The 26,700-nt window shown below is 45.1% G+C and overlaps 1 protein-coding gene and 1 long non-coding RNA gene across 3 annotated transcripts; one reads left to right on the top strand and one right to left on the bottom strand.

The window, feature by feature from the left end:
- Positions 1-617: 617 nt before the first annotated feature.
- LOC122209641 lies at positions 618-22,427 on the bottom strand. Its single transcript, XR_006197689.1, has 3 exons — positions 22,363-22,427; positions 20,754-21,037; positions 618-785 (listed from the first exon to the last, which is right to left on the bottom strand). It is a non-coding gene; the product is annotated as an uncharacterized LOC122209641 (long non-coding RNA).
- Positions 22,083-25,508, top strand: CHP2 (calcineurin like EF-hand protein 2). 2 transcript variants are annotated; one of them, XM_042921688.1, is made up of 7 exons: positions 22,083-22,370; positions 23,196-23,268; positions 23,366-23,446; positions 23,584-23,714; positions 23,898-23,959; positions 24,954-25,076; positions 25,275-25,508. In XM_042921688.1, the coding sequence occupies exons 1-7, from the start codon at positions 22,331-22,333 to the stop codon at positions 25,326-25,328; spliced, it is 564 nt and encodes a 187-aa protein (XP_042777622.1). In that variant the 5' UTR covers positions 22,083-22,330; the 3' UTR covers positions 25,329-25,508. The 2 variants fall into 2 exon arrangements, with proteins under 2 accessions (XP_042777622.1, XP_042777621.1); XM_042921687.1 differs by lacking the exon at positions 22,083-22,370 and adding an exon at positions 22,565-22,767.
- Positions 25,509-26,700: the final 1,192 nt, after the last annotated feature.

Raw genomic sequence — 26,700 nt, 5'->3', positions numbered from 1 at the left:
ACCCAAGGTCCGCAGTTTACGTTAGGGTCCACTCATGAGCGGAACATTCTATGAGTTTGGACAAATGTATACATCCACCATTAGAATATAATACAAGGCATTTTCACTGTCCTCAGAATCCTCTGTGCTCTGCGTCTTCATCCCTCCCTCCCCTTTAATCCCTGGTAACCACCGATGTTTTTACTGTGTCCATGTTTTTGCCTTTTCCAGAATGTTATGTACAGTAAAACCTTGGTTTGTGAGCATTGTTTGTTCTGGAAACATGCTTGTAATCCAAAGCACTTGTAGATCAAAGTGAATTTCCCCATAAGAAATAATGGAAACTCAGATTATTTGTTCCACAACCTAAAAATATTCATATAAAAATAATTACAATGCTGTAATATAATACAAAATAATACAGAAAATACAAAATATAAAGAAAAATAAATTAACCCACACATACCTTTGAACACCTTCATGGCTGGTGTGAGGGAGACAAGAGAGAGGAGGGTTACTGTGTAGGACGATTTTCATATCACTAAGAGAATCACTGCTATGTGTTGGCTCAATGGAATCTTTTTCATTTTGTGCAACTTTACAAAGGAACCTATCCAATGACCTGGAATGAAGCAAAGCATTCCTAAGCTTACTCTTGTATGAAAAAGCAAAGGACTGTCCATAGATGCTTTGAAGTGACCAAAAACACAGCAGTGTCCGTTGTGGGCACGTTCCAACGTTCCGAAACATCACTGATTTCTGCCTGAGACCGAGCATCCGAGCATGAGAGATGATCACCCACAATCCTGCAGTGAAAAAGAGAGAGAGAGAGAGAAGAACCATTGGCTCAGTTGTGATCATGTGATGTTCAGCGTCACATACTACTTGACTGCAAGACATCACTCGTTTATCAAGTTAAAATGTATTGGAAATGTTTGCTCATCCTGTGGAACACTCAGAGAACAAGTTACCCGCAATCCAAGGCTCTGCTGTAGTTGGGATCATTATAGAGTTTGTGGCCTTTTCAGATGGGTTTCTTTCAACTACTAATTTGCCTTTAGGGTTCTGCCATGTCTTTTCATGGCTTGACAGCTTCTTTCTTTTTAGCACTGAATAGTATTCTTTCGTCTGATGTAACACAGTTTATTTATCCATTTACCTACTGAAGGACATCTTGATTACTTCTGAATCTCGGCAGTTACGAATAAAGCTGATATAAACACACTTATGTGCAGGCTTTCGAGTGCATCTTGTCAATTTCTTATTAAAATACATCAAACTTACAGAAAAGCATACAAATCACAGGCTACACAGTGAACTCATCTATTTAACCTGTACACAGATCAAGAAACAGAACATGACCAGCAATGCCACAAGGTCGCTTGTGACACATTCTAAGAGTAACCTCTATCCTGACTTAACAACACCAGAAATTAGTTGTGCTGATTTTTGATATTTATAGAAATGGAATCATACTGTATGTTCTCTTCTACGTCTGGCTCTTTTTTCAATTAAAAAAATGCATTGATTGCATGAATTACCACAATTACTAATGTGGTAATTACCACTATTACTATTATATGAATAGTAACTCATGTAATTACTGGTAATTGCCCTTGACGGGCATTAGGTGTTTTTCCTACCAGTTTTTGGCTATCGTGGAGTGCTGTGAATATTCTCGCACTTATCTCTTGAGGACCGTATCTTTGTATTTCTGTTGGCTAGACCTGCTAGATCATAGGGATGTATGTATGTTCGGCTTCTGTGGATTTTGCTGAGTAATTTTCCAAACTGGTTGTACCAGCTTACATATGGCACTGCTGGTGGTAGAGGGTAGTTTCTCACGCACTAAAGAAAATATGGAACTATAAAAGAGAAAAAAACACAGATGTATTTGAAATATATAAAAAATGAAAAACTTTAGGAGGACAAAAGATACCATAAACAAACATCAGATTAGAAAAATATTGGCAAGACAGAAGACAACAAGGATTAACATATATACTACAAGCCGCTCCTACAAATTGGCAAGAAAAAGACAAACAACCAAAAATTATGCAAAGACTATATGAATAGAAACTCACAGAAGATCAACTGCAAACATGTGAAAATGTGCTCAAAATCATGAGCAGTCAGAGAAATGCAAAAATGCGATTTTTAAAAAGTAACACGTATATCACTTTATGCCCATAAATTTGCAAAAATTAAAAAGAAGGCGAAGTAATGGCAAAACGTTGATAATTGCCAAAGCTGGGTTGTGAGTATTTGGGGGTTCACTATATTATTCTATTTGTTTTCGAGATGTTTGAAAATGCCCGTAATAAAAAGACGTAAAAAGCCTAAACAAAGAAAAAAAAGAAGGCTAAGCCTATTACTGCCAGGGACCTGGGAACAAGCATACTCTCACATGGGGCTGGTGGAAATGGAAATCGTTTCGGACTTTTGTGAATGCAATCTAAAAACTATTTGGAATAAAAAATGCAGGGGCGCCTGGGTGGTTCAGTCTGTTGAGCATCTGACTTCAGCTGAGGTCACAGTCTCTCATGATTCGTGGGTTCGAGCCCCACATGGGGCTCTGTGCTGACAGCTCAGAGCCTGGAGCCTGCTTTGGATTGTGTCTCCCTCTCTCTCTGCCCCTCCCCCACGCACGCGCGCACGCGCGCGCTCTCTCTCTTTTAATGTTTAACAAACATTAAAAAAATAAAAAAGTAAATAAAAGAATAAAAAATGCATGACCTCCTTGGCCTGGAAAACCCTCTCTGGGGGATCTTCCCCATGGAAATAAAGTATTTTTTTTTAAGTTTATTTATTCCGAGAAAGAGACAGAGAATGAACAGGGGAGGGGCAGAGAAAGAGAGGGGGACAGAGGATCCGAAGTGGGTTCAATGCTCACAGCAGAGAGCTGGATGTGGGGCTTTAACTCATGAACTGTAAGATCATGATCTGAGCCAAAGTCAGACACTTAACTGAGCCACCCAGGCGCCCCCAAGATAAAATATTTTGTATTAAAAAACACATCGAGACATATATCTTAAAAGGCTTATAATGGTAAAGGTGTAAGGATGTTTATTTCAGCATTGTGCTCTGTGCAAGCAAGTAGAAACAAAGCACGGACCCTCCAACTGAGAAACGGCTGACCTAATTATAGAACATCCACCCATTAGGGTGATATGCAGCCACTAAAAATAATAGAGTATATTTGTTAATTTGGAAAGATTTTTATGTTATATTAAGAATAGCAAGATACAGAAAACAGCATTATAGGAACCTATTTCTGTAAAACCATGTGTGTGTGTCTGTGTGTGTGTATGTAAATTATTTTATACAAGCATGGGTAGAACTACAGAATGTAATATATTGGTTTGTTGACAAAGATTCTATGATAGGCTGGAGCATGTCTATCTGTGTATTATACTAACCAACTGGTAAAAGTGGCAAAAAGGAAAAAAATTTAAAAGCTTCTCCCCCCAAATTGTCTGTCTATTCTATTTATGAAAAGGTCAATGTATATATGTGAGGTGTGTATGCATTCATGTGCATGTAAGTCCTTGCCCAAGCAAAGTAGCTGTTTATATACTATGCAGAGCAGTGTTAACCCCCATATTTCCATATGCTGTCAGTTCAGCCTGTAATATCTCAGCAAAATAGAAGTCCTCCCCTCATCCCCTGAGTATAAAAATAATCACCGGTAACAATATACATGACTTCTTGCTTCGCATATATGATCTTACTTAATCCGTTAACCAACTGGCAAGGAGAGTTTTATTGTTCCCATTCTATAGATGAGTAAAGTTTCAGAGAAGTTAAGAATTTGCCCGAGTTTACAAAGCAAGTAAGTGAAGAGGCAGTGATTGAAACCTATGTAGCTCTGAGTCCCAGAACGTAACCTCTGTGTTGTACTTTCCTCTATGTTTCCCTTGATGTGTTTTTCAGTGGGTTCACCTTGTCTGGATAAAGGAGTCACGGGGACAGCCGCGCCTGTTATGATCTGGGCAGAAGCAGGCCTCACTGCTCATCGCCCAGCTAGCTCCCAGGCAGACCACACCAGGGTTTGAGGTCAAAGCCCCCGCTGGGATTCCTCTGCCCAAACTTGGTTCCCCTATTTCCCCTGGGAAACTTGTGGCCCGAGATCTCCTCTGGGGACTCACTCATGCTCAGATAGCGTGCTCGGTTATTTCTCTATCTTCTCCCACCCTGGCACGAGTAACCCACGGCTTACAGCGGAGAGAGAGAGAGGCGAGTAAGCTCCCGGGACCGGATTTGGGAGGAACATTTCCCGAGTCCTGTCGGAGCCTTCCGTCTTTGCCTCACGAGAGGCCTCTGTCGGTAGCACTTCAAACTGCAGGTTTGTGATTCCATTTGTATGACCTGCAAAGAGGCACAGTAATCCATGCTGTTGAAGTCAGGGGATTGGCTACCCACCAAGGGAGCGGAGGAAAATAGCTTGTGACAGCGAGGAACCTCGAGGTCTGCTTGAGGGGATCTGGTTATGTTGTGTTTCTCACTGTGGGTGCTGATTGTAGGGCATTTCTTTCTTTCTTTTCTTCTTCTTCTTCTTTTTTTTTTTTTTTAATTTTTAGTGTTTATTTATATTTGAGAGGGGGAGACAGAGAGAGGCACAGAGAGGGGGAGACACAGAATCCGAAGCAGCTCCAGGCCCCAAGCTGTCAGCACAGAGCCCAACGCGGGGCTTGAACTCACGAACTGCTAGACCATGACATGAGCCAAAGTCCCACAGTTAACCTACTGAGCCACCCAGGCACTTCTGTAGAATCTTCTTCATGTATATTTCATCGGTGTGCTGGAGTGGTTCACGAGAGCCCATTGTTACATCTCCCAGAGTTTTGTGAGCGCCAGTTCATCACGACCATCGTCAAAAATTGAATTACATAAACCCACAATTAAATACATTACATTTAAGGCAGATGTAATAAAGACTCAAAACTCATCACTTCCTAATGATTTTAGGAAGTGACTTTAATCACTTCTCTCTGCTCTTGCGATGATTCACATCCATGGTCTCTGCACGATCCAAGTCCGATGTAATGGTTGCTCCTGCACCCTGGGTGACATGACATCAGCAGCTTGAAATCGGTCGTAGTGGCAGAATTTACACCATGGGAGCCAGCAGATGCTGCAAAGTGGGGCTTGATTTATCGTGTTGTTGATTGCCTAGCTTGAAGAAAGTGAAGGGAATGCTAATAATGCAGATTACATTTAAAAGTGCTTTGTGTCTGGGAATGCTATAAAAGAAGTCAGGGAGACATTCTTCCAGTCTTGGAAACCTGTGATCTGGTTTGGCAAAGACAGTGTTCACATCATGGAAGAATGAGTGAAGTTCCAAAATACGTCTTTACTGTGTTATTTTTCACTTCCCTGTTGTTAAGGTAAATTAAAAATATCAACCAATGTGCACTTCAGAACCGCATTTGGAAAGCTGGTTGTCAAAAGTTTACCAGGACCTGGCTGGTTATATTTCTGTAAAAGGTTAAAACCAAGCAGAGAAGTCGACCTACGGATCTGTGTGCCTTTATGGTAAAAGAGTGATGGGTCTCACATATAGTAGTTTTATTTCATTTTCTTCATAAAATATAAGAACATTGGAAAAGAAAAGTTAATTTTCTCCCAAACCAAACCTAGATGGAAGCCATGGGCTCACCCATCTTGGAGGCCTTTGGAAACGACTGTGAAGAGGCACCTGTCAGGTCCTTACCTGAGTGTGGGCTTCTCTTAGAGCTCACTGGTAAGTAGTTCTTGGACCACGTCCACGATAGTTCTTATAGTTAAGTGTTCATGTCCACTGGATGGATGACAAGAGGCTTGGTTTTAAGTGTTTCTGTTACCGTGAGAAAGGATGAAGGGGAATGCCGGCTAGTAGGGGAGTCCAAGACCCCTTCACCCACATCTTCCCCATGAAAAGGTTTTGAAGTTCCAGCTTTGGCCTCATCACTTTGCCTTTGTTTTTTTCTCATTGGTGGCTTTGAATGGTTCTTCTGGTCTCCGTTGAGGCGGGTGTAGTGGTAAAAAGATCTGGAGCTGCTTCCTGGTGTGTACGTGTGTGTGTATGCATGTGTGTATATGGGTGTGTGTGTGTTTGAGTGTGTTTAAGTGTGTGCGCACGTGTGAGTGTGTGGTATATGCATGCATGTATGTGTATGTATGGGGTGTGTGTGTGTGTGTGCACGTGTGTGGTTTAGAAGAGTTTGTTTTTAGATGGATTCGAGTCATTTGCCTCTGGAGTCATCCTTCCTCATCATTAAAATCCGGAGCTTGAGGGGCGCCTGTGTGGCTCAGTCAGTTAAGTGACCCACTCTTGGTTTCTGCTCAGGTCTTGATCTCACAGTTTGTGAGTTCGAGTCCCACATTGGGCTCTGTACTGACAGCGTGGAGCCTGCTTGGGGTTGTCTCTCCCCCTCTCTCTGCCCCTCCCCCGCTCGCTCACACGCGCGCTCTCTCTCTCAAAATAAATAAATAAATAAATGTAAAAAAAAAAAAAAAGAAAAAAGAAAATCCTGAGCAGGAAGGTAAGGGTGGCTATAAAACCTACTTACAGCAGGGGGCAGCAGAGTGCAGCAGTTAAATATGTGGCATTGTACTGGCTTCAACCAATCTTTCCCATTCACTTGTGATTACACGCCTCTCTCAGCCAGAAAGTTTTTGAACACTCACCCTCAACTGTATGTAGAACTATTGATAAATTACATACATAATTCCCATCCTGAATAATAGATATATTTGTTAAAAACTATAACAAATTGAAATTAAAAATTGAGGAGATAGTGGGGCACCTGGGTGGCTCAGTTGGTCAAGCGTCTGAATCTGGCTCAGATCATGATCTCGCAGTTTGTGGGTTTGCACCCCACCTTGGGTTCTCTGCTGTCAGTGCAGAGCCTGCTTGGGACCCTTTGTGTCCCTCTCTCTCTCCCTCTTCCCCACTTGTGCTCTCTCTCTCCTTCTCTCTCAAAACTAAATAACATTAAAAAAAAAAAAAAAAAAAAACTGAGGAGGGGCACCTGGATGGCTCAGTCGGTTAAGCGCCTAATTTCGGGAGATCAGGTTATGATCTCCCAGGTTTGTGGGTTCCAGCCCCGTGTTGGGCTCTGCACTGACAGCTCAGAGCCTGGAGCCTGCTTTAGATTCTGTGTCTCCCTCTCTCTCTCTCTCTGCCCCTCCCCTGCTCATGCTCTGTCTCTCAAAAATAAAGGTTAAAAAATCATTTAAAAAATAGAGGAAATGGTGACATTAATTTAAAAAAATGCGTTGTTGAGGTGTGATCAACCATGAACTGCACATATTAAAAAAGTACACAATTTAATACCTTTTGACATGCGTTTACGCCTATAAAACCATCATGCAATCAAGATAGTGAACATATCCAGCATGCACAAAAGCTTCCTAGTACCCCTTTGTAATTGCTTCTTCCCACACTTCCTGCCCCACCCCCACCCCCACCAACCACCGAGCTGCTTTCTGTCACTATAGATTAGCTTGCATTTTGTGGAGTTTTATGAAAGTGGCATCAGATGAGATGTACCTTTTTGGGGGGAGGGGAGTCTGGCTCCTTTTACTCAGCATAATTATTTTGATATGATACCCATAGATAGTCATGGATGAAAAGCATTAGGGTTGACATATACTTTTAAAATCAGATTTTGTTAATAAAATGCTTTCTACTCTCAGACTGCAGAGCTTTGGCTTTATATTCTGGACGTTAGACTTTATTTTCTTTTACACTGAACTAAACAATTATTATAATTCAATTTTTGAATAGGGAATAAATTCACATGGTCTAAAACCTAACCAGATGAGGGGTGCCTGGCTGGCTCAGTTGGTGGAGTGTGTGCCTCCGGATCCTGGAGTTATGAGTTCAAGCTCCACATTGCGTATAGAGATTACTTGAAAAGAATAAATAAAAGGAGGAGACAAGATGGCAGAACAGCATGGAAGTTTTTTTGCATCTCGCATCCACGGAATCCAGCCAGATCAACACTAAACCATCCTGCACACCTAGAAAACTGATCTGAGGATTAACACAACAATCTGCACAACCTGAACCACAGAACTCAGCAGGTACGCAGTGCTGTAAGGTGAACTGGGGGAGAGAGAAGCCTCAGAAAACAGGGAGCTGTTTTAACATGCGGAGAGAGGATGGAGACGGAGGGTGGGGGGAGAGTGTGGGAAAAGCACCCCCACCCAAAGCAGCTGGAGAGAAAGTAGAAAAGTGGAAACAGCTGCAGGGACTGAACTAAAAAGGTAGAAAGGAGAAAGGAGAGGGTTTAAGTTCCGTTAAGACTCTATAAACAGGGGAGTGCAGAGTCTGAAACGCCTCAGATCGATACCTGGTGGTGCTCTGGTGGGAAGGGTGAATCCCCAGGGGCAGAGTAGAGTCCGGGGGTCTTTGGGCCACATGGGGAGAAGCGGTTCCCGGGCTGAGAGGACACCTGGTAGAGGCTGTGTGGGTCCCCCAAAGGCAAGGCCCCAGCAGACCCTGGAGAACAACCACATTCGCTGGTGCTGGAACAAGGATGTTGAGGACGAAGCCTGGTGCCAGACGCGTGTTGTGATTTTCCATAATTCCTAAACCGCTGCTGCTACACGATTGCGTGAACTTTCTCTGGGGCGGGCTGGCACCCGGCCGCAGTCTCTGGGCCTCGGCAGCAGCACGCCTTCCTGTAAACGTTCCTGGGAGCAGCTGGCACCTGGCCATTGCTTGGTGAGACCCTCCACAGAGGGGCAGAACGGGTCAAAGCCACAGTTCCTCAGAAGTGAGGGGTCGGGAAACACAGCTGCATCTGAGATAAAACTCAGGAGGGAGATTCCGCCTGGGGCTTGGTCACAGACGGTATAAAAGCGGGGAGTGGGAAGCCGAAAACAAAGGACGGGTGTGCGATTGCTGATCGGGGAGAACAGAGTTCTGATACTGGAGACTGGGTGGCTGGGTGACACCATTTTCACCACTCCCGTGCGTGCGCATATGCACCTACAGGTGCTCCAACCATCCACCCCAGTAAGCTAAGCAGCGCCATCTAGTGGAGAACAGAGCCATTACACTAAGCCCCGCCAACTGGGCCAACCTCGCTCTTCAGGAACACAAGTCTCTCCGCCTGCTTAGATTATGGACTGTAGAGCGCTTCACAGTTTGACTTCTAGGGAAAATGAAGTAATTTCAATCGTATTTCACTCTGTTTTCTGGTCCATCTATTAAATTTTCTTTTTTTCCTTTTTCTCTTTTTCATTTCTTTTTCTTGAATACAGAAAGAAATTTTTACTTTCAATTTTTATAAAAAATATTTTTCTTTAATTTTTTTCTACTATATTTTTTATGCTTGTGTAAATTTTTTCCAAATCCTATTTTACTTCCATCGTTTCATTATATTCTATTTCAGTGTATTCATTTATTCAAATTTTCAAACAATTTCCTTTTTTTTCTTCTTTCCCCTTTTTCCTCTAATCTATCAAGCCCCTTTCAACACCCAGACCAAAACACACCTAGGATCTAGCATCATTTATTTGATTTTTTTTTTTGTGTTTTTAATTTTTAAATTTTAATATATTTTTTAATTTTAATTTTTTTACCTCATTAATTCCTTTTCTCACTTGAAAATGATGAAATGAAGGAATTCATCCAAAAGGAAGAGCAGGAAGAAACGACAGCCAGGGACTTGACCAACACAGATACAAGCAAGATGTCTAAATCAGAATTTAGAATCATGATAATAAGAATACAGTTGGAGTAAAAAATAGATTATAATCCCTTCCTGCGGAGATAAAAGAAACAAAAGCTAGTCAGGATGAAATACAAAATGTTATAAACGGAGCTACAATCTCGAATGGATGCCATGGCAGCTAGGATGGGTGAGGCAGATCAGTGATACAGAGGACAAAGTTACAGAGAATAATGAAGCAGAAAAAAATAGGGAGACTAAGGCAAAAGAGCACAGTTTAAGAATTAGAGAAATCAGTGACTCATTAAAAAGGAACAGCATCAGAATCATAGGGGTCCCAGAAGATGAAGAGAGAGAAAAAGGGGTAGAGGGCTATGTGAGCAAACCATAGCGGAGAACTTTCCTAACCTGGGGAAAGACACAGACATCAAAATCCAGGAAGCACAGAGGACCCCCATTAGATTCAGCAAAAACCGACCATCAACAAGGCATATCATAGTCAAATTCACAAAATACTCAGACAAGGCAAGAATCATGAAAGCAGTGAGGGAAAAAAAGTCCTTAACCAACAAGGGAAGACAGATCAGGTTTGCAGCAGACCTCTTCACAGAAACTTGGCAGGCCAGAAAGGAGTGGCAGGATATATTCAATGTGCTGAATGCAGCCAAGAATTCTTTATCCAGCAAGGCTGTCATTCAAAAGAGAAGGAGACATAAAAAGTTTCCCAGACAAACAAAAATGAAAGGAGTTTGTGACCACTAAACCAGTCTTGCAAGAAATTTTAAGGGGGACTCTCTGAGGGGAGAAAAGATGAAAAAAAAAAAAAAAACAAATAAATAAAGACCTAAAGCAACAAAGACTAGAAAGGCCCAGAGAACACCACCAGAAACTTCAAGTCTACAAGCAACATAATGGCAATAAATTCATATCTTTCAGTACTCCCTTGAAATGTCAATGGACTCAATGCTCCAATCAAAAGACATAGGGCAACAGAATGGATAAGAAAACAAGATCCATCTATGTGCTGTTTACAAGAGACCCACCTTAAACCTAAACACACCTTCAGTTTGAAAGGAAGGGGATGGAGAACCATCTATCAGGCTAATGGTCAACAAAAGAGAGCCAGAGTAGGCATAATTATATCAGACAATCTAGAATTTAAAATAAAGACTGTATCAAGAGATGCAGAAGGGCATTATATCATAATCAAGGGGTCTATCCACCAAGAAGACCTAACAACTGTAAACATTTATGTGCCAAATGTGAGAGCACCCAAATATATAAATTGATTAATCACAACATAAAGAAACTCATTGGTAATAATACCAGAGTAGTGGGGGACTTCAATACCCCACTTACAACAATGGACAGATCATCTAATCAGAAAATCAACAAGGAAACAATGGCTTTGAATGACACACTGGACCAGATGGACTTAACAGATCATCCAAAAGCAGCAGAATATACATTCTTCTCCAATGCACATGGAACGTTCTCCAGAATAGACCACATACTGGGACACAAATCAGCCCTCAACAAGTACAAAAAGATTGAGATCATACTGTGCATATTTTCAGACCACAATGCTATGAAACTCGAAATCAACCACAAGAAAAAATTTGGAAAGGTAATAGAGACTAAAGAACATCCTACTAAAGAATGAATGGGCTAACCAAGCAGTTAGAGAGGAAATTAAAAAGTACATGGAAACCAATGAAAATGATAACACCACAACCCAAAACCTCTGGGACACAGCAAAGGCGGTCATAAGAGGAAAGCATATGGCAATCCAGGCCTTCCTAAAGAAGGAAGAGAGATTTCAGATACACAACCTAACCTTACACCTTAAAGAGCTGGAAAAAGAACAGTAAATAAAACCCCAAACCAGCAGAGGACAGGAAATAATAAAGATTAGAGCAGAAATTAATGCTCTTGAAACAACAACAACAACAACAACCCAGTAGAACAGATCAACGAAACCAGAAGATGGTTCTTTGAAAGAATTAACAAAATTGATAAGCCACTAGCCAGTTGGATCAAAAAGAAAAAGGAAAAGACCCAAATAAATAAAATCAAGAATGAAACAGGAGAGATCGCAACCAACACAGCAGAAACAAAAACAATAATAAGAGAATATTATGAGCAAATATATGCCAATAAAACGGGCAATCTGGAAGAAACGGACAAATTCCTAGAAACATATATACTACCAAAACTGAAGCAGGAAGAAATAGAACATTTGAACAGACCCATAACCAGTATAGAAATCAAATTAGTAACTAAAAAACTCCCAAAAAACAAGAGTCCAGGGCCAGATGGCTTTCCAGGGTAATTCTACCAAACATTTAAGGAAGAGTTAACACCTATTCTCTTGAAGCTGTTCCAAAACATAGAAATGGAAGGAAAACTTCCAAACTCTTTTTATGAAGCCAGCATTACCTTGATTCCAAAACCAGACATTGACCCCACTAAAAAGGAGAACTATAGACCAATTTCCCTGATGAACATGGATGCAAAAGTCCTCAATAAGATATTAGCCAACTGGATCCAATAATACATTAAAAAAAATATTCACTACAACCAAGTGGGATTTATACCTGGGATGTAGGGCTGGTTCAATATCTGCAAAACAATTAACGTGATTCATCACATCAATAAAAGAAAGGACAAGAGCCATATGATCCTCTCAATAGGTGCAGAGAAAGCATTTGACAAAATACAGCATCCTTTCTTGATAAAACCTTCAAGAAAGTACAGATAGAAGGATGACACCTCTAGATCATAAAAGCCATATATGAAAGACCCAACACTAATATCATCCTCATTGGGGAAAAACTGAGAGCTTTCCCCCTAAGGTCAGGAAGAAGACAGGGATATCCACTCTGGCCACTGTTATTCAACATAGTATTGGAAGTCTTAGCCTCAGCAATCAGACAACACAAAGAAATAAAAGGCATCCAAATTGGCCAGGAGGAGGTCAAACTTTCACTCTTCGCATTTGACATGATACTCTATATGGAAAACCCAAAAGATTCCACCAAAAAAACCTGCTAGAACTGATTCATGAATTCAGCAAAGTCGCAGGATATGAAATCAATGCACAGAAATCGGTTGCATTCCTATACACCAACAATGAAGCAACAGAAAGAGAAATCAAGGAATTGATCCCATTTACAGTTGCACCAAAAACCATAAAATACCTAGGAAGACATCTAACCAAAGAGGTGAAAAATCTATACACTGAAAACTATAGAAAGCTTATGAAAGAAATTGAAGAAGACACAAAAAAATGGAAAAAGATTCCATGCTTCTGGATAGGAAGAACAAATATTGTTAAAATGTCAATACTACCCAAAGCAATCTACATATTCAATGCAATCCCTATCAAAATAGTAGCAAAATTCTTCACAGAGCTAGAACAAACAATCCTACAATTTATATGGAACCAGAAAAGACCCCGAATGGCCAAAGTAATCTTGAAAAAGAAAACCAAAGCAGGAGGCATCGCAATCCCAGACTTCAAGCTGTACTACAAAGCTGTAATCATCAAGACAGTATGGTACTGGCACAAGAACAGACGCTCAGATCAATGGAACAGAATAGAGAACCCAGAAATGGACCCACAAACAGATGGCCAACTAATCTTTGACAAAGCAGGAAAGAATATCTAGTGGAATAAAGACAGTCTCTTCAGCAAGTGGTGCTGGGAAAACTGGATGGCGACATGCAGAAATGAACCTGGACCAGTTTCTTACACTAGACACCAAAATAAACTCAACATGGATGAAAGACCTAAATGTAAGACAGGAAGCCATCACAATCCTAGAGGAGAAAGCAGGCAAAAACCTCTTTGGTCTTGGCCACAGAAACTTCTTACTGAACATGTCTGAGCATCCAGATGGCCAATAGACACATGAAAAAATGCTTGACATCACTCATCATCTGGGAAATACAAGTCAAAACCACAATGGGATACCACCTCACACCTGTCACAATGGTTAACACAAACAATTCACGCAACAACAGATGTTGGCAAGGTTGCGGAGAAAGTGGATCTCTTTTGCACTGCTATTGAGAATGCAAACTGGTGCAGCCACTCTGGAAAAACAGTATGGAGGTTTCTCAAAAAATTAAAAATAGAACTACTTTACGACCCAACAATTGCACTACTAGGCATTTATCCATGGGATACAGGTGTGCTGTTTCAAAGGGGCACATGCATCCAATGTTTATAGCAACACTATCAACAATAGCTAAAGTATGGAAAGAGCCCAAATGTCCATTGATGGATGAATGGATAAAGAAGATGTGGTATATATATACAATGGAGTATTGCTTGGCAATCAAAAAGAAAGAAATGTTGCCATTTGGAACTACGTGAATGGAACTAGAGGGTATTATGCTAAGTGAAATTAGTCAGAGAAAGACAAACATCATATGACTTCACTCATATGAGGAATTTAAGACACAGAATAGATTAACATAAGGCAAGGGAAGCAAAAATAATATAAAAACAGGGAGGAGACAAAACATAAGAGGCTCGTAAATATAGAGGACAAACAGAGGGTTGCTGGAGAGGTTGTGGGGGGGCGGATTGGGTAAATGGGTAAGGGGCATTAAGGAATCTACTCCTGAAATCATTGTGCACTATATGCTAACTAACTTGAATGTAAATTTAAAAACAAAAATAAATAAGTAAAAAAGAGTCAATAAAATTAGGGGCGCCTGAGTGGCTCAGTCGGTTAAGAGTCTAACTCTTGGTTTCAGCTCAGGTTATGATCTCGTCGTCCATGGATTTGAGCCCTGTGTCAGGCTCCATGCTGACAGTGTGGGGCCTGCTTGGGGTTCTTTCTCCCTCTCTCTCTGCCACTCACCTGCTTGTGTTTTCTTTCTCTCTCAAAATAAATAAATAAACTTTAAAAATAAATAAATAAATACACTATTTAAAAAAAAAAAAACCCAAACCTAACCAGATGAAAAAGTATAAAGTGAAATTCCCCCTTCACCTGCTGTGACCCACCCACCCAAGTTGTACTGTGCCCTCCCACCTTCCAGGCAACTACTTCTATTGGTTTCTTAGGTATCTTCAAGGTGTATTTATGCAAATATGAATACATATCTGTACATATTTTTTTGTGTTCTCTCAACTTATTACAGAAAAGATAGCATGTTTTTTCACACTGATACACCCTGTGCTGTGCTTTACTTTTTTCATTTGATATATCTTGGCGACCTGTCCATATCACTTTGTAGGAAGTGTTCCTTTTTTTAATTTTTAAATTTTTTTTATAGCTTCACTGTGTCTCATGGCTTGGTACTTTATTTAACCCGATGGACACTTGGGTGGTTTCCAGGGTTTTGCTGGAAAAAAACGCTGCATCAAATAACCTTACCTCCATGCCATTTTACAAGCGCCCAAGTGTCTCTGTAACATGAATTCTTAGGAGATGAACTGCTGGGCCAGGGTATACACATTTATAATGTTGATAGATGGTGCCCGTGTGACCTCTGCAGGGGTTAGGCCAATTAACACACCCTCTCGTAATGGATGAGTATGCCTATTTCTCTACAGTCTTCACAGTGTTTACCCAACTTTTGGATTTTTTCCAATCTCAAAAATAAAAAATGGTATCTGCGTGTAGTTTTAAGTGGCATTTGTCTTCATAAGACTACAGTTCAATTGGATGCTTAGTTTTTAAAAGTCTTGCTAATCGTGAGGATTTCATAACATCATTACCTAGTATCTCAAGGCCTGAAACATGGAAACCGCCTGGCTTCTGTAGTTTTCTTGAGCTTTCCATGAGAATGGAGATGTTTACAAGTGTTTAGATTTTGACCCACTGCTTGTATCAGACCTGTGTTTTAACTGTTTTGACTCCAATTACGTACCCAGAAATGAGGGAAACTAATAGTTTGAATTCTGTTGTCAGTAGACGAGGTAGAGCATCCGTCAAAGGGTGTACAGCGATTTTTCTTTCATGATCTCATTATCTGACATAAGTTATTCAGTTAGATGTATTGGTTACCATGCAAGTTTGTAGCTACAAAGCCACATATACTGTGTTTCGTGGTTAATGGATAACTTTCCCTGCACTTGCTTTTTGAAGTACATATTGACTTAAGAACTCAATTTCTTGCCTACAAGTGGTCTATTGTCCTGGATGAGAGTGTCTGTTTGCCTTAACTCTTACCACGTAAGAACTACACGGTAGGATGAGACAGTATGCTAAATTCTTTGCTTCATGCCTTCCAGTGCCAAGGGAGGAATTGCTAGTTTATCTGCATGAGGCCAACTGGCCATGTATGTCTGCTGTGGCCTCTTCTGATTTAGGGAGAGCAAAGTTGGCGTGGAAAATGCTTTGGGGATGCATGCCTCACCTGTAATTCCTACTTTGGAATAGCTCTTAGAGTCCCCGCCAAAGGTGTGGACCTAGGAAGTCATGTTTGCTTCAAAGTGACCAAGACTCCTTGGCCTCAGAGTGGACCAGGCATGGATGCCTGACCCCAGCGATGTCAATAGATCTATTCACCTTAAAATCTGAATTGATGGAAGGAGAGTTTGGGAAGCCCTGGAACTATGAGATACCGTGAGATCCAGGCCAGAGCTGGTGCCGTGGAACACACAGTCAACGGCAAGTCTAAATTAGGCAGTAGACAGGCACCGGGATGCTCATTTTAGAGGATGCTCACCTGCAGAAGGAGAGAGGAATACCCAGAAAGAGAAAAGCAGAGGTGGAGGGTGGTCTGCCCCCAGAGGGAGCCAGGTAGCTGCCTACTCTCTGTTTCCATGAGATTCCTCTGATCCTGACACTAATACCCCTTTTCTTTACTTATTTAATGCCATTCCACAAATCCTGAGCACTTGGATTATAAATATATGGGCCGCTTATACATTGGTGACGGAAGCATAAAATCATATACATAAGTGCAGGGAATACAGTCTACTGAAACACAGGCTGTATCTCCTCGGGTTAAATATTCACATGTTCTGTGACGGAGTGGTTTCACTCTTTCTGCACCAGGAAAAACTCCTGAACAATGGACAGAGTGGTTCGTATCAGCATTGCTTTCCAGACCCGAAATCCGGATGCCCCTCGGGGGGAGAGCGGATGAATCAACTGTGCTATAATCACACCGTGAGTACTGTCAGCAGCCCACACCATGAATTTCAAGGACCTGCCCCGACACGCCTGAACGTCACTGGCGTGACATGAAGTGAAAAAGCACAAGGCTGGGACCGTGTTTGTTTCGTTCTCGGCTCTGACCCTCTCGTCCGGGACTGGCCTGCGCAGTAACTGTTGCTCACGTGAACCAGTAGGAGGAACAGAGCTTGTGTGGGGGAATTGTTGATTAAACCCCGGAGACACAGTGGCCTCTTCTCCCTGCCCTCTCATTGGCCCCACCCACTTGTTCCTTTCCTTCCTGCTCCTCACCTCCTTCCTCCCCACCTCCCCATAGGAGATGACCCAGCACTAGTTTTTAGATTTGCTGTAATTTTTCACTGACTCTAGACCCTTGGACTCTGATTTAAATAGCCTGAGGTTGGGCCCCTGGCATCTGGCATTAAAAAAAAGTACCAGGTGATTCCAATGTGTGGCCAGGTCACACGTTTCCTTTCCTGGGGGTGTCGCCGTGTTGTTGTTTGTTTGTTTTTATATGAGCATGTGTTGAAACCTCAGCAAATGAGAACTAAGGGGAAGTCTGCTGGGAAAGGCTTCTGAGACAGATTCCTTTCTCTTACGAGGCACCCCCATGTATATATACATATATGTGTCTAAGCAACTCTGGGTGATTCATGTGAAGGAGGGGGCAACACTGGTTGCCGCTAGGAATGATTGCAGGACAGGGGCTATCAGGAGAAGCCTCACTATTGTCCAGGAATGCCAGTGTTGCCCCAGTTGCCTCCAACCCTTGGGGTGCCCGAAGACTATGGGGTTCAGTGGACAGACGGGGAGAATGGCCTCAGCCTAGCTCTGAGCCACACCTCCCGGCTGGGTTCCATACAGCCTGAGCTTAGAGGTGCAGGAAGTTGCCCCCCGCTCTGGGGACACCACGTCCTGTATCTGCCTGTCGACTGAAGACATCATCTACCCTCTCCATTGTCTCTCTCTCTCCTCCAGTCGTACCTCCCCCTTGCCCTGCTCACTTCTCCGTTCCATAAGTTTCCTGTCTTAGCCCCGTTCCCCGGAGGCAGAACCAGAGACCGGGATTCCTGTTTGTGTGATTCGTTAAGAAAGTGAGGGAAGCAGAATAGGGCAGAGAATAAAAGTCAAGACAAGACTACGGTCTCAGCTGGGGCGCCTGGGCAGCTCAGTAGGTTAAGTGTCCGACTTTGACTCAGGTCATGATCTTGTGGTCAGTGTGTTCGAGTCCTGTGTAGGGCTCTGTGCTGACAGCTCAGAGCCTGGAGCCTGCTTTGGTTTCTGTGTCTCCCTCTCTCTGCCCCTCCCCTGCTCGTGCTCTGTCTCTCTCTCTCAAAAATAAACATTAAAAAAAAAAAAAAAGGACAATGTGGTCTCAGCTGAAGGCCAGCTTCTTTCTGATCCTACAAAAAAAAAAAAAAAAAAAAAAGCAGCTCTGGAGCACAAATTCAGCACAAAGCAAATTCCACCTTGAGGCAAAGGGGTGGTGGGGCTGTGTGCCAATGGCTGAACTTGGCCTCTGGAGTGTGTGTGTATAACCTCTCAGGAGGCATGCCTTTTTTCTGAGTAAGGGCAGTTTTCAGGAAAGGGGGCATCATGAGTTATGAGCTGGTACTCACAGCAGCTGGGGACAGGTTAAGGCCATCTGAGTAGGACACAAAGAGAAATCTGTGTGGTTCTCCCTTCACAGATGCAAAAAGGCAGATAGGGAGGGGTGTGTGTGTGAGCGTGTGTGTGAAATTGAGAGAGACAGAGAGACAGAATCCTTTCCCAGTCTGAGAGGCTGAGGGGAAGGACATTCTCTTAAATTCTTTTTTTTTTAAGTTTATTTATTTTGAGACAGAGAGCGAGAGAGCAGTAAGAGCGAGGGAAGGGCAGAGAGAGAGGGAGAAGGAGAATCCCGAGCAGGTTCCTCACTGTCAGCACACAGAGTCCGACAAGGGGATCGATTTCACAAACAGTGAGATCATGACCTGAGCTGAAGTCTAGAGCCTGACACTTAATCAACTGAGCCACCCAGGTGCTCCAATTCTTTTTTTTTAATAGCAACTTTACTGGGGTATTAATTCACATACTATATAATCTATCCATGTGAAGTATACTATTGAGTGTTTTTTAGTTTATTCAGAGTTGTGAGACCATCACTGCCATCAGTTTTAAAACTTTTCATCACCCACCCCAACAAGATGTCCTCTACCTTCTATCAGTCACTCCCCATCTCCCACTAGCCTCTCCCCCTTGGACAGCCCAGCCCCCCCCCCCCCCATGGAACCACCAATCTACTTTCTCTATGGATTTGCCTATTCTTAATGTTACATATAAATGGAATCACGCAGCATGTGGTCCTTTGCGTTTAGCTTTTCTCACTTAGCTTGTTTCCAACGTTCATCCATGTTATAGCATGTACTGATACTTCCTTTCTTTTCATTGCTGAGTTGTAAACCATTGTGTGGATACACCATGTTTTATCCATTCATCAGCTGTTTCCCTCTTTTGGTTTTCTGTGAATATAGATTTTCATTTCTATATACCCAAGAGAGACACTGCTGTCTCAGCCAGATTACTCTTACACCATCCTGTAATGACTCCTGATGTCAAGCTCTCCAGCATTGTACTACGTCATACCCCTTCCCAAACTCGATTCTTCAGCCTTCTCGCCCGAAAACCAGTGTGGCTTTAGTTCTGAGATTCCCTCCCCAGATGGACAAACTTGTCCCAAGGGTCTGCCAGAATGATGGCTTGGTACTGGTGAGTTAAAGCCAGTTCTTCCCATTGCCACCCACTCCAGACAATATGCCCCACTGGGTTCTTGTTTATGCTAGTCATTGTGCCCAATTCTCCTTTTCCTGGAGAGCTCTGAAGAGAAAGCATATTGGTCTTTTAGTGAAGCAGACCTGTGGAGAATGCAGAATTATAATCTAGAGCGGATTAGCAAACAATGGCCTTGTGGGTCAAACCCAGACAGCTGCCGGTTTCTGTATGGCCCACAAGCTAAGAATCGTTTTCACATTTTTGGTTTTTTTTTTTGTTTTATTAAAAAAATTTTAATGTTTATGTATTTTTGAGAGAGACAGTATGAACAGGGGAGGTGCAGGGGAAAGAGAGGGAGACAGAGGCTCCAAAGCAGGCTCTGCGCTGACAGCAGAGAGCCTGATGTGGGGCTCAAACTCACAAACCACGAGATCATGCCCTGAACTGGAGTCGGATGTCCAAGGGACTGAGCCACCCAGGTGCCTGGTTTTCACATTTTTAGATGGCTGGAAAGAAAAGAATAATGCTTTGTGCCCCAAGGAAATTATATGAGTTTCAAATTTAGTGTCCATAAGTGAAGTTTTATTAGAACACAGACAGGTCTAGGGTGCCTGGTTGGCTCAGTCAGTTAAGTGTCTGACTTCAGCACAGGTCACGATCCTGAGGTTTGTGAGTTCAAGCCTCACATCAGACACTGTGCTGACAGCTCAGAGCCTGGAGCCTGCTTCAGATTCTGTGTCTCCCTCCCTCTCTCTCTCTGCCCCTCCCCTGCTAATGCTCTGTCTCTCTCTCAAAAATGAATAAACATTAAAAAAAATTTTTTTTTAAAGAACACAGGTCTCTTTGCTCAAGTAAAGTCTATGGCTGCTTTTGCCCTACAATTCTGCAGATGAAATTCTCCCCAGAGCATCTCTCCTTTAATTGTATTTTTTTAAGATTTTATTTTTTAAGTAATCTCTATACCCAACGTGGGGCTCAAACTCACAACCCCAAGATCAAGAGTCACATGCTCCACCAACTGAGCCAGCCGGGCACCCCACCATCTCCCCTTTAAGTGCTCCCCCTCAAAAGATGTTGCCAGGTATACGGTGAAGTTGATTTAAACTCTACTCATGTGCATGAAGCACGAACGGGTCCTAGCATATAGTGTTTTCCTCTAGGCTTGTGATGATAGTGTGTGGATGGGAGTTGTTAATTACTCTCTGGCCTAACTTACCTTAGGGGAGCGCTGACTCAGAGATTAAGGCTGGAGAAGCTCTTTCCAAGATCAACATCCCACACTGGCCTGAGGTGGTTATTGCAGATCCCAGGGACTCTCGGCCCCTCCTGGGTTCAGGACCTAACCCGAACTACACTCACAGCCTCACTCACAGCTGTGGACAGGAGTGGTTGCTGGGCTTCATTAGGGAGCAGTGTGGTTTCCCGAACGCTTCAGTCCTTGGGGGACATCTGGAAGGGAATCAGGCCTTCCTTATGCCAGTTGTTCAGTCCTTGGGGTATCTGAAAGAGAAGTAAGCACTTCTTAGATCAATATTTTCAAGGCCCAGCTGATCCAAGCCTCTGCACGGAGGCTTTGACTAGAGATTCACTATTTTTCCAGCTTCTCTCTCTCCAGGGTGGCTATGAACTTGAACCCTTGTAATAAATGGCTTATATATTTTTTCCTCTTGGAAATTTGTGTAAATGTGTGATTATGATGCGGGAAGATGGGATAATGATAGATTTAAACCTGGACACCTGTGGTGCCCATTCATTTACAGCTGAGTTTCTCAACCTTTTGTTCATTACTGCCCTCACTTAAGGAGCATTTTTAGACTATTTTTCCTAATCGTGAAATTTTAACGCTATGAAATTTTTATACCACAGAGACACTATATATCTATTTATGCACTATATGTACATTTGTGTTTTATACATAAAAAGAATAGGATTTTTTGCCCCTTTGGGGGGATATGTGCCCTGCCGAGGACACATGATTTACAAATAGTTCATAACCACCCCCCTGGCAGCCTCCATCGTGTAAAAGCGGGAAGCAGGCAGTCTAGCAGGTGCTTTTAGGAGTGTGAGCTTATCATGTACACTGTGTTTCACAAAGTGCTTGGCTCATGGTGAGTACTAGAAAAAAGAGAGCCTTTGTTGTTGTTACCATGATTATTACATTAAGCTTGGTCACGGTGATGTTTGTAACCTCCTCACTGGACTGTGGATTCCCATGGTGTTTGAGGGCTGGCCCGAGGTCCAAGGCCTTCCAGCCTGGAACTTCTACCAGGGGCACCACGGGATACATAAGGACGTGAACCAAGCCAGGTGGGGACTGTGCCCAGTGGACAGGCTGAGATGCCCCAATTACACATAGGACCTGTGCTCCAGGTACAGCCAAGGTTAGGGGGTCTAGTGGCTTCTTAAATTTCTGATTTCTCAGAAGCTGGGAACTGGATTTCTGGTTAAATCTCCTGATTTTTAAGCAGTGACTCCATTAAGCATCAACAATTACGCTGTGTCGACAGAACAGAAGAGGTGCAACGCAGTCACACTGTCTTGTCCAGGGTTAACCGCATAGCTGAGGCCCCCATCCAGGCCTTCCACATCCAGTGATCTTCCCACTCAAACCAGCTCCCCTCATCCGCTCACGACCCTTCCCACTCCACTCTTCTTCGGGGGTCCTTCAACGTCTCTTCTGCCCGGCCCTCCTGCCCAGGGAAGGGGCCCCTAGCTGGGACTGGGACAAATGGGTCCAGCTCCCCTCCCCACCCCCCGGCCCCCTTCCCAGAAGGACGTGGATTCTGTCTGTGGATGATAAGGTCGGAACCCCCAGCCTTACTCACCGGGAGCCGTGAGTGGGGGCCCTGCCCGGGGGACTCGCGTCGCGTGTCCCGCGGCGTGAGAACGCAGAGCTGGCCTGGCGGGCGTGGGGCAGGCGGGGCCCTGGCAACCTCACCACCTCGGGATGAAACGCCCCGTTGTTCGCGCCGCCCCTCTGACCCCGCCACCCCAGGCATTGTTTTCTGTTCGCCCGGGTCGCGGGTGGGAGGCGAGGCACGCGGGGGTTCCCGAGCCTGGCTCCGCGCCAGGCCTGCGCCCTTCGGCCCTGGGGCCACGGGGGCGGCCGCGCCCGGGAGCGGGAGGCTAGCGCGCGGGGCCGGGCGGCTCAGCAGGCGCAGCCATGGGCTCCCTCGGCTCCCACGCCGCGCGCATCCCCGACGCGGACAGCATCCGGCGGGAAACCGGCTGTGAGCGGGGCGCGGGGCTCCGACCCGGAGATGCGGGGGGTCCGGGGAGATGGGGCGGGCCCGGAGGGCGCCCGGGATCGCAGGCGCGGGCTCCCGGGGTCCAGGTCTGGGGCGCGTCAGGGCCCCGGGCTTGGCGGCCAGGTGTCCTCGAGCCCGGCAGGGGTGCGGGGGGCGGGGGGGGCGCGGAGAGGGGAACAGGAGGGAGGCGGCTGGCGTCGGCTCCTCGGGTCTCCGGCGGGAGCGCAGGGACACGGCTCCGGGCGTCGTCACGCCCCCTGCAGCCCGGCCGCGCGGCCCCGGGTCCCCGGCGAGCGTCCCCTCCGGCGAATCCCGGTTCCCCGCCCACGGCCCGGGGCCGCCCGGGGAGGGTCCAGTGGCGGGTCCCGAGCGCCCGCGGCCGCATCACCCTTCCGCCTTCCGTCCCGTAGTCTCGCAGGCCAGTCTGCTCCGCCTCTACCACCGGTTTCGGGCACTGGACAGGAACAAGAAGGGCTACCTGAGGTGAGGGGGCGCTGGCCTTAGGACCCGCCACGTCTGCCTCTCTGAGCCCCTTCCTCTCTTTAACCCTCCGTCTACCCCTCCGACTTTGACTCGACAGCCGCATGGATCTGCAGCAGATTGGGGCTCTGGCCGTGAACCCCCTGGGAGAACGCATTATAGACAGCTTCTTCCCTGATGGGTGAGGCCTCGCTGGGGGCAGGGAGATGGAGGGAAAAACTTGGTGTGTGTGTGGGGGGGGGGGTGGGGGTGGGGGGGGGGGGATCTAACGGAGACAGAGGGAGGGCCAAAGCGACCACTGCATCTCCCCCACCCCAGGAATCTGCGTCTGGATTTCCCAGGCTTTGTCAGAGTCCTGGCTCATTTTCGTCCCATCGATGATGAGGACCCAGGAATTCGAGACCCCAAGGAACCTGAACCCCTCAACAGCAGAATGAACAAACTTCGCTGTGAGTTTGTGGGGACCCACCTCTCCCCAAGTGAGACCCTTGGTATACCACACCGGTGAGAGGCCCCAGGCACCTCCCTCTCAGCGGGCCTATAGAGGACCTCCCCTCCTCCTCCAGGGTGACCTGCTGGAAGAGAACCAGGGGAAGACCCACCTACCTTTTCCTTCCTCCATTCTCTTCCAGTCGCATTTCAGCTCTATGACCTGGACCGGGACGGAAAGATCTCCCGGCACGAGATGCTACAGGTTGGAAGGACGCAAGGACCAGAGATGTGATGTGTGGAGCGTGGGTGGTCGAAGGGAAAGGTTGCGGGGGGGGGGGGGGGGGGGTAGGGGTGCAGATGACTGGTCCATGGTGGTCGCAGATGACTGGGGTATTAAGTGAGAAACAGGGATTGGGTGAGGTCTATGGAAATGGGATGGGGAACAGTTGGGCATGAGGTTGGAAATAGATCAGTGGTTCTTTTTAAAAGTTTATTTATTTATTTATTTTGCGAGAGAGAGAGAGAGCCCGCATGCACAAGTGTGATTGGAATAGGGGCAGAAAGAGAGAAAGAGAGTCCCAAGCAGGCTTCCCACTGTCAGAGCAGAGCTCAAGGCAGGGCTTGATCTCACCAACCACGAGATCATGACTTGAGCCCAGACTAAGAGTCCGTGGCTTAACCCCAACCGAGCCACCCAGACGACCCAATAGATCAGTGGTTCTTGAACGGGGGCGATCTTGCCTTTTGAGTGACCTTGGCAATATCTAGAGATATTTTTGGTCGTCACACCCGGGGGCGGGGCAGCACTACTGCCATCTAGTGGGTAGAAGTCAAAAATGCTGCTAAACATCTTTCGATACACAGGATAGCCCCCATTTCCCCCCACAGCAAGGAGTTAACTGGCCCCAAATGTCAACAGTGCTGAGATTCAGAAACTCTGGAATAGATGTTGTGAGGGGGGTGGGTGGGTAGAATGGGGAATAGTGGGAGGTTGTGGTGGGGGATGGGAGGAGGTTGGGTTCTAAGGCTTGGGGTTGGGTGATGAGTTTGGGTATACTATTGAGGTGAGTGTGGGATAGTGAGGGACAAGTGGGGGTTTGAGTGGAGAAGCAGTAGGGGAAATTACTGGGGGGAGATGGTAGGGAGTGAAGAAATGGATGAGGGGAAGATTACAAAATTGGTACTAACATTTGGGATGATGCGGGCAAGGTTTGAGGGATGGGGTTGACTCCTCTTGTGCCCTCCGCACCTCCCAGGTCCTCCGGCTGATGGTTGGGGTGCAGGTGACAGAAGAGCAGTTGGAGAGCATCGCCGATCGCACGGTGCAGGAAGCGGATGAAGATGGAGATGGGGCTGTGTCCTTCCTGGAGTTCACCAAGGTCACAATGCCCTCAGGCCTGGGGAGTTGATGTCAGGAGTCCCTGGGACAGATGCACATGGGAAAGGCAGTTAGAAGGAGGTGGGCAGAAGGAGAGGGGTAGCCAAGGAAGGGTGTAGCGTTGGGGATGGGAGAGGAGGTTGAAAGCCTAGAGGACTGGGCTCTTGACCACCACCCATCCCCCCCACTCCCCCCACAGTCCTTGGAGAAGATGGACATCGAACAGAAAATGAGCATACGGATCCTGAAGTGACCCCCTTTGTGCCTTTGGCTGCCTTACGCAGACCAGTTCAGCCCGGGATTTGTCTTCAGCCCCTGCAGAGGCAGGGCCCCAATAAACTATATTCTTGTGTCTAAGCTAAACTCTCTTTGGGGCCAAGGAAGGCAAGCTGGAAGCGTGTGTACCAAATAAAGTCTAGCTCATTTGATGTCAGATTTGTGAATCAGCCAGTGATCTTGTGGTTGCAAGCCACTGAAAACCCAATTTAACGTGAGTTAAGTAAAAAAGGGATTTTATGGACTCACATAATTAAAAGGTTTGAAAGTATCTTCAATATACTGGAAAAGTCTGGAGGTGTCTTCAGGCACAGTTAGTGTCAAAGGACTTCTGTCATGCTATCAGGACTCAGTTATTAATTTCCCTCAATCAGCTTTCGTGTTGGCTTTATTCTCAGGGGCCTCTTTCCTCATGGGGGAGGATGGCCACCAGCAGCTCCAGGCTCCCATCCTACTAGCCTAGTAATCCAGTGGGAAGGGATTTCCTTTTTCAGTAATTCTAAGCGGAGTGTCATTGGCCTACGTGCATTCTTGTCCCTAATGCCAGGGAAATGGAGTGCTCGAATTGGCCTGGCCTGTGTCATGGGCTAACTGCTAAAGCCAGAAAATAAAGCCTGTAGACTCAGGGTGAGGTAAGGAGTAGTTGCTTAAAGGAGAATGAAGTGTCATGATCAGAAGAAGGGGGGATGATGCCAGTCAGGCAAAACAAGAGGTGTCCATTACTGTTAGGTTGACCCAATGGAGGGATTCTTGAAGTCTGACTTTTTAAATGGCTTTTCACTGATTCCATGGGTGCATGCCAGTGTGTTGGTGGCAGGCAGGTGGGGGAAGAGATGGTGTAAACGTAATGAACAACACATACCTTCCTGGGGTATGAAATTATGCAGATTTGGAGAAGAATTCCATTTTTTCATGACAAGTTCCAATACTGATATATCACAGAATAGAGTATAAAAATCACATAAAACTGTGAGATTCTGGGGTGCCTGGGTGGCTCAGTTGGTTGAGCATACCAGTCCTGATTTTGACTCAGGTCATGATCCCAGGGTCATGGGATGAAGCCCTGCACTGGGCTCCATGCTGAGCATGGAGTAACTTAAGATTCTCTTTCTTCCCATATGCTCCTCTCTCCTGCTCTCTCTCTCTCTCTCTAAAAAAACAAACAAAATAAAAAAAAAAAAACCACCTGTGAGATTCTTTGCTATAGCAAAGCACTCTGGCTGTACCTATAGGAGATGCTATTGGTGCCCTGCCCATATCTCCTTCCAGGGCTGTGCTGGACTTGTCTTGTATCAACACATGAGAGTCAACCATGCGCATGGCTTCCAACGCTGCTTTCAGTAACATCA

The sequence above is a fragment of the Panthera leo genome, chromosome E3 (assembly GCF_018350215.1).
Source record: "Panthera leo isolate Ple1 chromosome E3, P.leo_Ple1_pat1.1, whole genome shotgun sequence".
NCBI classification, from domain to species: Eukaryota; Metazoa; Chordata; class Mammalia; order Carnivora; family Felidae; genus Panthera; species Panthera leo.
This window is presented reverse-complemented; position numbering and strand designations above follow the sequence as displayed.

What these genes read in the sequence shown, in the direction of transcription:
- CHP2 (XM_042921687.1), top strand. Translation starts at nt 22,701, where the DNA reads ATGGGCTCCCTCGGCTCCCACGCCGCGCGCATCCCCGACGCGGACAGC. An exon ending in GACAGCTTCTTCCCTGATGG is followed by an intron (nt 23,447 to 23,583) that starts GTGAGGCCTCGC and finishes CCCCCACCCCAG; the next exon opens with GAATCTGCGTCTGGATTTCC. An exon ending in CCTTCCTGGAGTTCACCAAG is followed by an intron (nt 25,077 to 25,274) that starts GTCACAATGCCC and finishes CTCCCCCCACAG; the next exon opens with TCCTTGGAGAAGATGGACAT.